The 12,183-nt window shown below is 40.7% G+C and overlaps 1 protein-coding gene across 1 annotated transcript in view; it reads left to right on the top strand.

The window, feature by feature from the left end:
* VWA8 (von Willebrand factor A domain containing 8) overlaps positions 1-12,183 on the top strand; it is a 196,396-nt gene that overhangs the window by 10,534 nt on the left and 173,679 nt on the right. Inside the window, exon 2 of the mRNA XM_074815604.1 lies at positions 3,158-3,235. Coding sequence (XP_074671705.1) covers positions 3,158-3,235 — 78 coding nt within the window. The remainder of the gene's footprint in view (positions 1-3,157; positions 3,236-12,183) is intronic.

Genomic DNA, 12,183 nt, shown 5'->3' with positions numbered 1-12,183 from the left:
AGACTAGATATTAGGAAGTATTTCTTTACAGAACGGGTTGTTAGGCATTGGAATGGGCTGCCCAGGGAAGTGGTAGAGTCCCCGTCCCTGTGAAGTGCTAAGGCTTGGACAACAGGCCCAAGCCAGAGTTGACCTATAGATGAATCCTGTATATTTTATAACTGATAACCATTGTGCTAGTAGGTATTGTACTAGGTTAAAACAACCCACTTATGCTGATGTGAAAAGTGCTAAAGCATTGAAATACTGAAGCCTGAACAACAGGCCCCAAACCAAAGCTGCTAACTTAGTATGTAATCATTAACAAAGTATGTAAGCTCACTAGTGAAAGATGCAGCTTAGAATATAATCAGTAGTGAGGACGAAATGCTGAGAGAATGTATCCAACTTCCCTTCTTTAGCCTTGTTCAAGGCTGAGAACCCAAGTATTTGACCTTGTTAGAAACTCCCTTGGTCTCACCCCCCGAGCCCTGGCCAGGCTTTGGGTGGAATCCACAGGAGAATGAAACCAGAAATTTTCCGCCCAAAACAAAGGTGCCAGCTATTCTGGCTTGCTGATCTCTAGTATATAAGGCTGGACCCGCTCACAGAGACTTTGGAAGCCTCACCTATGGGTGGACGCACCGCGTAGGACTTCCCACTTGCCAGGACAGGCTCTCCAAATCCTCGCTGTAACCGGGGCTGCCCAGCGCCTGCGGATCTGGATGATGGTAACATATGCAAATAGTGATGGATCTTTCTTAATCACTGTTCTCTCTCATGTAGTAATGATTTGATGCATTACCCTGTATTTTCCTGTTTGTTGCTTTAGGTGCATTATTCTGCCTTTTCTTACTGCATGTTTTCTGTATTACTGTGTTACATTATTTGGTTATCACCAGTAAAATAGGCCCACTCTTTTCATTCTGGTGTCTGAGTTTAATTGGTATCCTTAGTCAGCAAAACACCCTGGAGGTGTTTAAGAGTCGGGTTGACATAGCGCTTAGGGATATGGTGTAGTTGAGAATGGTCAGTGTTAGGTTAATGGTTGGACTAGATGATCTTCAAGGTCTTTTCCAACCTAGATGATTCTGTGATTCTGTGAATCCTTCAGGCTGAAGAGGGCGCAGTACACTTAGGTGCCTTTGAAGTGCAAATTCCATGAGAGTCAGGAAATGAACCCTAGACTCCTGCTTAATCCTTAGTTTAGCCCCAGCTCTGTTTGGGACCATTCCATTTCTTGGCTGCTGCATAGGTCTGCCAGAGAAGGGTGCTTAGCTCTAGCAGGGAGGGTGGGAACTGCTTGGTGCTGCTTGTCCTTAGGACCAGGGATAAACCTTTGGCCACCTTTTATTTGGCAGTACTGCTGTTGCCTAACTCTCCCACTTTCTGGCAAGCCATTGAAGCACTGTATTGTTGGGTAACATGTGGCAACAACCACCAGCTTTTACTGCCTTCTGCCAATATTTTAAGTTAAAAATGGGGGCCTGATTATTTGGACTTCAGGAGCAACATAAAGACCCATGTGCAGACATGTATGTCAGGCTGTGAATCCCAGTCTCAGCATTGTTGTTAAACTTCTAAATTTGGGAGGAAATTAGCTATAATCCTTTCTTCACCATTTCCTGTTTGTTGCTGTAGGTGATTCTCCTCTGGCTGCTATAAATCTAGTCCTAGATGTGTAACCTTTCCTATGGATTGTGTGAGTCATGTCAGAACCTGGGGATTCTCAGTCCTGTGAGATGAGCAGTAACATCTGGGTATGCTGGAAGAGAACTGCATTTGAATGCAAAACTAGTGTCACTGCTGATTGAAAGGAGAGCTGCTGTTTGTATGGGAGGAATTTTAGTTGGCTCTGTTAATTTGGACAAGCTTCCTCTTCAGCATCTCACTCTCTGGTTCCAGCACTGGTCTTCCAAACTCTTCGATTCCTTATGTGGTGCTGGAGGTAGGCAACTGTAGACTGGGTCCTCTTGGATGGAGTCAGACAAGGTGCGGATCTATAAAAGGATTTTTAGAAGTTGGATCTTGTTTGTGGGCTATGTACTTTCTACATCTTGTTTCTGAGCAAAGCACAAGCAAGAAGCAGTTCCAAAACTTGGCCTCAATTCATGGAAAGGTAGTGTAATCAGAGTGCTGTGGCAACACTGCACCTCTGTGCAGCTATCTTACTCCAGTAATCCTCTCCATCCTCATGCACGCACTACAGAGCCTGTTGGGCAGCGAAGGTGGTGTTATCTTCAGCAACAGTAATGGAAAAAACATTGTTTTACAAGCGTCATCTTAGTTTCATGGTCTTAATACTTGTGAACTCATTTGCATGGCCCAGATGGTCTCTTGAAAAATACAAACTTTGAGTTTGTTACCTGCCTGCAGTTCATTTTCTTGGTTTCACGGGTTTTGGGTGTTGTGCTGTTTTCTATGTGACCACTGCCACCTTGGTGCTCGCCCATTTCCTGGCCACAAATGATTTCACTTCTGATTTCCAGGAGAAAGTACTCAGGGCATGCCCTGCAATTTAGTTCAAGCCTGTGGTTTCAGAAAGACAGATAAGACAGGCAGGTCCTGGTAAGACACCAGTAAGTAAAATGGCCAGGTGCTTTAGTTTTGGTGAAATCCAGAGCAAGAAATGGATGCTTGAGACCTCTCAAACTGTGGAAGGGTGCCAGGTTCTGCAGCCATACAGTCAGAGAGTGCAGGAAGGGCACACTGACATAAATATGTCATTCTGTACCTCCAACAGGTACTGTTCAGGCTGGTTGAAAACTTAGGAAAATCATCACCCCTACAAGTGTTTCTCACTGCTGGTTCTGCAGACAGACAGGCTAAAGATTTAATTTCAATAAATCAATGATGGTAGCTGGAATGGGGTTCACTATGGAATGGGGTTATATAGCTTGAATTCCATAGCTCCGAAAAAAGTAAGTTATGGTTATAACAACAGCAACAAAAGAAAAAAGTCAAGGAATATTAATTGAATGTAAATTGTTCTGGTACCTGATCTATTGAAAAGCAGCAGAGCCTAGTTAGTAAACTGATATTTCTCAACCACATTAGACGCTGCCTTGTGAACTCAGTCAGCCTTACCACAACAGGCCTATGATTTAAACTTTAATATAAGGACATTAAGCACTTAAAAAGTATCTGGGAACTAAAAGACTTCTTTTATCTTTTTTAGGTGATACGGTCACTATTGGAGATGTGTCTTTTAAACTCAAAATACCGAAGAACCCAGAACTTGTTCCACAGAACTACAGTAAGAATCTGCTCTCCTTTTAAATGAGTTTCAAGGCTTTATTCAAAAAACTTTTACTCACTCAAGTCACCCCACTGACTTTACTGAAGTTATCTAAGAATTATGTTTTGAAAAAGCATTTTTCAGTTTGGGTAAGGCTGTATTTGCTGAGTTCTTTACTGTATCTTTGGTTCAGCTGGTTATATAGGAATCTCTTAACTTTGAATGTAACTTGTGCCATTGGGCAGTGGGACAGTAAAAGGATCATTTGTGTATGTTTAAATATTTTGTTTAGAATGGGTCTCATCCAGCAATTATTTCTAAAAATAATACAGTAATCTCAAATTGTTTGGTCATAAAACTACACTAGTTTAAAATTATGATTCCATTACAATATGATTATATGTCCTAGAAGTTTTCTGCTGTATGGCAGATGTATGGTGTTTTTCTACTGTGTTATTTAGTATTCTGAGATTGTCATGTTATTGTTGTCAGCAAACATACAGATCTTTGGAATCCATCAAGTTAATGAAGTCAATTGCATAGTGATAAAAAATGCTATCAATTACTTACAAAGACACAGCCAATTATGCACATTAACAATGTGCATACATGTACTTACAATTAATTCACATTATGTTTTGATGCCTTATTAAAAATGCCACGGATTTGCAGCCATCTGTATTTCCTGTTTGTTTGTTGAGAATACATGCTTCTCGAGCTGCTTCTTTTGCACCGTGAATCAGGAAGTGAATCATGTTTTCGTTGTGGCATTTCATAGGACAGTACAGGCCAACTGTTTCCTGAGGATCCAAAATCATCAGTTGCCATTTGTTCAGCACTTTCATGTGTAGGCTGCTGGATGTCTGAAATTTAAATTAAAAAAAGCCTACCGACAACTGATTTTTCCACCCAGATAAATTTTCAGACCAAAACCAAGCACATGTGGCATTCTGAAGGGGTATGTAAGTCTTGTACTACACTTAGACAGGGCCAAGCATTGAGAGCACCCAGTGACTGTCATTGCTGGGCTTGCAAGGTTCTACAGCTGGAAACTGAGTGTAGTCATTCACTTCAAGTGAATTTGCTTTCCAACATGTCTAAATTCATTCCATGAGTTTTGGAGCAGACACCAAGAAAACTTCTGGAGCACTGGGGTTTTTTGGTTTTGTTTATCCTTTTAGAAGGATGGCATTGATAATATGATTTGCCACTGCACAGCTGTCAGGATGGCAATCTCTCTGCTGGGAGAGAGATGCTGAGGGCAAGAGGGATGTTACACGTGCACAGGGAGTGCTACTGATACTGGTACAGTATCAGAAAGGGCAGGAGCTGCTGCGTGAAAGTTTATATTGTTGCGTTCTTAGGCGATAGTACTTCAGTTCATCAGACAGTCTTTAGCTGGCCCTGCTTGAGCAGCGGGAGGGTTTGGCAAGATGACATCCAGAGGTCCCCCCCAATCTCAGCCATTCTGTAGACCTGTGTTACTACTGACATGTTTATATTACTGTTTCTTCACTCTATTCTGACATGCAGTATTTCTTCTGCAATATTTGTCCTTTGAGAGGTGTAGCAGGAATAGAGAATCATAGAATAGTTTGGGTTGGAAGGGACCTTTTAAAGGTCATCTAGTCCAACCCCCCCATGAGCAGGGACATCTTCAACTAGATGAAGTTGCTCAGAGAGCAATATAGAGAGGAAAATTTTGTTTGCTTTCAGTCTTTGACTAGTATGAAGTCTGCCAGTAGTCTGGTAGGCCAGATTGCTGATCTGCATCTGGATAGTGGGCTGCTTTTCCCCATAACCTAGTAGCCATCACACTGTGACGCTTTCCTACCAGGTAATCTAAGGTACCAAAGATACCCAGTGGAATGCTGTGTGTCAGCCGTTGCTGTTACAGGGTAGCCCATGAGGAAGGGGTTTCTGTTTCAGACTGTAATGACACTTCCCATACCTTGTGAGTTCCCTGGGAATATGGCCAAACAGTTGAGAAATGCTGCTTTGTATTATTACTTTTTACGGCTTCTTAAGTGATAGATTTTTGCTTTTCAGCCTTTAGTTTGTGTGCCTGTTTTCTCATTTTGATAATGAAGGACATCAGTTCTCTATGTCAATGACTAATGTGATCTGCTTCACTTATTTACATTTCTTGTAGATTGTTTTGCTTTCTGTTTTTTTTCTGTGCTGTACCAAATGTGTTAATTTGAACAATGCTTCCTTGCCTTCCACTCTTCCATGCCATGCCAGTCACTACTACATATTTTGGTCAATCCACACTTTTCAGTGAGATAAAGGTTAGCTTTAAGTTGCTATAACAGCATCTCTTTCGGTTCTTTGGACTGGGAAGGTAAGAGAATTATGAAAACATTTGATAGACTCAAAGAATCAGATATTTTTCTAGTTAACGATTATAAGAAGGAAAAAGTGGTTGAAAAGTAATCTGATAGCAGAAAAGTTATTGAACATGGAACTGTAGAGAGTGATATGATCTTAGCTAAAATCTGATACTACAACTAAAAGTAATGTTTATTAGCACATATTAGGTGTATTATTAGTTGTTTCTCTTTGGATTTTTTTAGTAATCATGACTGAAAGGAGCCTTTGTCGTGCTTGGGATACTGTTCATCAGTATTCATGTGCTTACAGTAGGATTACTTAACACACAAAATTTTGCTTATAAACTTAAATATTAAATTAGATAAAATTAAGTAAGGTAGAATACTCGTGTATTTAATAGCAGAAAATCAATTTCAAGCACTTGAGTACAATTTCTTTGTATATTTAAATTTAGGAAGTTTTTTATTCCTTAGTGCTTCAGTTCTATGGTTATGTTACTATGGAGAACAAAGTTACATTCCTTTAGTGAAATTAAGTAGATTGTACTGGCTTCATGTCAATTATCTCCTCTTTGTGAGTCATTTAGAGAGTATGTGCATTACTTAACACATTCTTTCTTGTTTTAAGAGTACCTTTTGTTTTGCTCTGTGAATGACTGCTGTAGATACAAAATGTTTTGGTGTAAAGTAGATGAACTTAGTTTCATATATATACTAATCTATAAACTGAAATGATGACTATTTTGAAATTTTATTGTAGTAACTAATATTGCATTTAAATGACCAAGGTACTTACCTGATTTCTTTTAAACTAAGACTAGAAATAATTTGGTCATCCACTTAGTGGAAAATATCCCTGAAAAGGTCTCAGACTTTGTAATGTTTGCAGTAGAGTAGGAAAAAAGAGGAGGGAATTGAAGCAGTTACACTTCATTTACTAGTACTGCATAGGATATTGTTTTCTAGCTCATCATTTGTGTAGAATAGAATGTTTCTGCTTTTGTTATTCTACCAGATAAGTCATGTTAAAATTCAGTGATTTTGAAAGTGCATATCTGTATTTTACAGCAAGTTTTAAGGATGTTATAACTTATTCTAAACTCAGCATTATTATTCTAGGCTTAAAAATAGCCTTAAAAATCTGGAAAAAAATTGTAACACAAGAAGGAATATAAATGTATTAAGTACCTAAAAAGCTTTACATTTGTGGTTTGGTCACATAATTGGTACCAAAATATTTAATTCTATGTGTTACCAGATTAAACTGATTTTTAACTCCTTTATTGAACCTTGTTAGATTTTGCAGAAATGGATAGGATAGGTACTGCTGGTTACCTTATGCTAAATACCTGGCAAGTTCTGTAAGATGCATTCCATTTTGTGTGTTAATGTAAAAATAGTCATTTGTTCTGCTGTTGTTGGCAAATGGCTTTTTCTTGGAAGATGATAATTAAAAGTACATAAAATACGAATTGTTCTTCTTTTTCTTTTTATAAGTGACAAGTAAAACCAAGTCATACACAAGGGAATTTTGTTAATGGGATTTCTGTCATAACTGTGTCTGACACGTTCTAGAAAGAGGGCACTTATTTTTGCACTGATTGTCTAGCAGTAAAAAGAAAACCTACATTTTTAAAATCTCACCGTACCTGAAAAGCAAAATTGTTTCTTTAATTGTACTTTGGAGAATCTTCATACGGCTTTCCATTATAGTTTAGATTCAGAATTGAATTGTGAGAATGCACATTAATTTTTTTTTTTATGTTCATATCAGTGCACTGCTTTCGTTAATGGTTTCTGTAAATTTTATGAAAATGACTATGTACCTGATATTTCATGTATTTATTAATCTTGACAAAACCGTTCCTAACATAGCTCTTCTAGGACACTTTGTTCAATGATAGCAAATCCTCGTTAAGGCAGAAAAAGGGATGTTCTCTTGCAACACCACATCAGCTCTGCTTCTCTCTGAAGATGCAAGTGCATTTGGGAGTTTGGCTGCAGTCATGTTAAATGCAACTTCATTGAATTGTGGAAGATTACTTTCAAACACTGTGTGATTTTGTGTCAGGTGTCCTGAGTCCACTCTCCACAATGTGTGATCAAAAGTGACATGCATGTATACAAGGGGTTAAGTGATAAATCCTGTTAGTTTTGTCAGTTGAGATATATGGAAGACTAATTATCATGAGGAATTGAAACAGGTTTGTGCATATAATAATGAAATAGAAAAAAAGTAGCACTAAAGGGATTTCTGTACTTGAAAGTGAATTATTTTAATGTTGAGGAAATTGGGGTTATTTCTCTGTAGTAGGCTCAGGGGTACCAGAAGTTCCTGTTGTTTATTCACCTGAAAGATCACTATTGCCTTAAGAGTAAGATACCCCTGTGTCCTTCTCCTGGAATGATGTGCACCACATGTTGAAGCAGGGAGAAGCATGTGTGTTCAGTTGTTGCTCAAAGTAGGAAAGTAGGTTCAGATTTGCGCTGGAACGTGTGTTCTTCTTTCTGTTAACTTTAAATCTTAGAGTGTCAGAGCGCAATACATTACAGAGACAGGTTGTGTTGCAGGATGACTGTAATTTTATGCTAACAAAGACTTTTGTCACTACATTTGTTCCTTCCTAGCCTAAGGAAAGATGTCTGTTGTCAGAGATGGTGATTATTTCAGCAGTTTGAGTTTTCATGTAGGCTTGCCAACTGATCTGCTACTTGGCTATAACCACCTAATCCAAAATCTGAAATAGTGGATTTTTTGTCAGTAGAGCTCTGAATGTTTTAGACCATTATCCCCATTTTGTCTATACAGGGAGTGAGGCACAGGGAGACATGGGGACATGGAAACTTACAGCGAAGGTCTGTGTGGAGCTCAGGGAGTTGTCTGCACTGTTCCTTGTGCCTCAAAGCAAGATCAGGGGAATCCAACCTGTTCCTGAGAGATGTTTGTACTCCTTGTTCTTCATATATGCTGGTGACATAGATTCCAGAACCTCTCTAAACGCTTTACTCCAGTAATTAGTGATTCTTTTATGAAAAAAAAGCTTTTTGTGATGCCTCTGATTCTGTCTTGCATATTGGAAAACAGTAGTTATGATTTTTCAGTCATTTATTTTCTAGACTGAAGTCCAATTTCTTTTGATAATTATTCTTGCTCTTTTCTAGAATCTCTCAAACTTTTCGGTGCTGGACTGAGCTGTTGTGCTCAAAAGCAGACACAATATGTCCCTCCAGTTGGAGTCTGAGCTACAGATAACTGCTCTGGCTGTGTATTTCCATATGAGTTGTACATCCAGCTAAGAATAGTTTCATTTATTCCATGTTTATATGTCACTAAGAGAAACTTAGTCTTCTGAATCCCATTAAGGGTTCCTTCCAGAAAGCTATTTGGTTTTACATGATTCCTTTATATTCTCTTTTCATTTATACTCAGATGGAGAAATATGATTTACCTATGTAGATCTTATACCTTCCTGTGAAGCAATCGACTCAGAGAAATTAATGATAAATGAGTTTACAGTCTCATCCAAGTAGTAACTCCCCCCTTTCTAAGCCCCTGCAAAGACTCACAACTTGTTTCCTTACCACCGCAAGAACAAAAATTTTTGGAATGAAGACTGTTACCATGAAAAATTTATGAGGAAAAATAGTATTCCAGTTAAAACTCTCTGTGATATAACCATGTTATAAGACTTTGAAAACGTTTTGAGCTCTGTACATTAGCATAAAATTGGAAGAGCAGCAATGTTTTACTTGCAAAGGGCTAAATGAAAGCAGCTGAAAGCAGGTCATATAGGAGTACCTCACTCTTCACCTTGGCCGTGCTGCCTCCTTCACTGTGTCTTGGGCAACTCACTCCCTTCATTGTCTCTCAGCGTGAATAGGCTGTGAAATAAGTTTCAGTGAGCTCAGTTTGGTTTTTTTAACAATTTCTCTTTTTGAAATGTATAAAGATCTCCCTTTTTGTTCCCTTCTTCATAGAATCAGAGTGGTTTGGATTGGAAGGGACCTTAAAGATCATCTAGTTCCAACCCCTCTGCCATGGCCAGGGACACCTTCCACTAGACCAGGTTACTCAAAGCCCCGTCCAACCTGGCCTTGAACACTTCCAGGAAGGGGACATCCACAGCTTCTTAGGGCAACCCATTCCAGTGTCTCACCAACCTCACAGTAAAAAATTTCTTCCTTACATCTAATCTAAGTCTACCCTCTTTCAGTTTAAATAACATTACCCCTCATCCTATCACTGCAATCCCTAATAAAGAGTCCCTCCCCATCTTTCCTGTAGGCCCCCTTTAGGTACTGGAAGGCTGCTATAAGGTCTTCCTGGAGCCTTCTATTCTCTAGGCTAAACAACCCCAACTCTCTCAGCCTGTCCTCATAAGGGAGGTGTTCCAGCCCCCTGATCATCTTCATGGCCCTCCTCTGGACCCGCTTGAGCAGGTCCATGTCTTTCTTTTGCTCGGGGCCCCAGAGCTGGACACAGCACTCCAGGTTGGGGTCTCATGAGAGCAGAGTAGAGAGGGAGAATCACCTCCCTCAGTCTGCTAGCCACACTTCTCTTGATGCAGCCCAGGATGTGGTTGGCTTTCCGGGCTCCAAGCACATGTTGCTAGCTCATAGTCAGTTTTTCATCTACTAATACCCCCAAGTCCTTCTCCTCAGGGCTGATCTCAATCTACTCATCACCCAGCCTATATTTGTGCTTGGGATTGCCCTGACCCATGGGCAGGACCTTGCATTTGGCCTTGTTGAGCTTCATGAGGTTTGCACGGGCCCACCTCTCCAGCCTGTCAAGGTCCCTCTGGATGGCACATCCCTTCCCTCCAGCGTGTTGACCGCACCATACAGCTTGGTGTCATTGGCAAACTTGCTGAGGGTGCACTCAAACCCACTGTCCATGTTGCTGATAAAGATGTGAAACAGCACTGGTCCCAGTACCGACCCCTGAGGAACGCTACTCATCACCGGTCTCCACTTGGACATCGAGCTGTTGAGCACAACTCTTTGAGTGTGACTATCCAGCCAATTCCTTATCCACTGAGTGGTCCATCCATCAAATCCATGTCTTCAATTTAGAGGCAAGGATGTCATGCGGGACTGTGTCAAACGCTTTGCACAAGTCTGGGTAATTATGTCAGTTGCTCTTCCCTTATCCACCAACACTGTAACCCCATCATAGAAGGCCACCAGATTTTTCAGGCACAGTTTGCCCTTACTGAAGCCATGTTGGCTGTCACCAGTCCCCTCCTACTTTTCCATGTGCCTTAACACCATTTCCCGGAGGATCCACTGCATGATCTTGTCAGGCACAGAGGTGAGACTGACTGGCCTGTAGTTCCCCAGGTCTGCCTTTTTTACCTTTCAAAAAATAAAAAATTTATGTTTCCTCATTTCCAGTCAGTGGTAACTTCACAAGACTACCACAGCTTTTGAGATATGATGGACAGTGGCTTAGCCACTTCATCCGTTAGATCCCTCATGACCTGTGGATGCATTTCATTGGGTCCCATGGACTTGTGCACCTTCAGGTTCCTTAGATGGTCTCAAACCTGATCTTCTCCTACAGTGGGCAATTCTTCCTTCTCCCAGTCCCTGCCTTTGCCTTCTGTGACTTGGGCGGTGTGGCTGGAGCACTCTCTGGTGAAGACTGAGGCAGAAAAGCCGTTGCTCAGCCTTTGTCATGTCCCAGGTAACCAGGTCTCCCATTTCCTTCAGGAGAGGGCCCACATTTTCCCTAGTCTTACTTTTATCACCAGTGTACCTATACGAGCTTTTCCTGTTGCCCTTGACATCTATGGCCAGATTTAACTGTATCAGGGCTTTGACATTCCTAACCTGATCCCTGGCTTCTTGGACAATTTCTCTGTATTCCTCCCAGGCTACCTGTCCTTGCTTCCACCCTCTGTAGGTTTCCTTTTTGTGCTTGAGTTTGTCCATGAGCTCCTTGTTCATCCACGCAGGCCTCCTGGCATTTTTGCCTGACTTCCTCTTTGTTGGGATGCATCACTCCTCAGCTTGGAGGAGATGATCTTTCTTCCTCAGCCATATTTTATGGCAGCCGTCCCCTGTGCTGGATGTACTGCAAACTGTCATGGAAAGCTGAAGGACCCCCTTGATAATCGGATGAGAGGAAGGTCTTTTTCCCTTCATGAACTTTTGCCTCCCCTGATAGAGGAGGCCATTCTCAGACTCTGAACGTGCACTGTAGCAAAGGTTCAGGGTATGCAGAAGTCTTTTTATTCTATTGAAAGTTATATATATATTGATGTCTTCTAAAGGCCTGTTGGTTATTATGTGATTGACTGAACTAGAGTCATACAGGGACATGAGCTCTAATGTATTTTGTACCACATCTGGAATAGATGTTCTTGGAAATCAGTTCATTTAACTGTCTGTCTCTGGGAAGAGGTAGGTGTCTCCTTCATTTATGGGATTTCTTCTGTAGGTGGGACACAAGGACTGCCAGCAGATGCTGTCTGCTATCTCCAGTGAATCTTATGGCTTCAGTGAGTATAGCATGTGCCAAGAATTCAAGTATGAGTGAACTGGAAAATTTCCGAGGCTAGCATAGCCATTTTAGTCTTGGTTTTATCAAAAGCTGATTTGTGGATCAAACAAGAGCAGCTGCTTCAT

Source organism: Strix aluco, chromosome 2 (genome assembly GCF_031877795.1).
Source record: "Strix aluco isolate bStrAlu1 chromosome 2, bStrAlu1.hap1, whole genome shotgun sequence".
NCBI lineage: Eukaryota > Metazoa > Chordata > Aves > Strigiformes > Strigidae > Strix > Strix aluco.
Note: the sequence above shows the minus strand (reverse complement) of the source record. Positions and strands in the feature narration are given on the sequence as shown.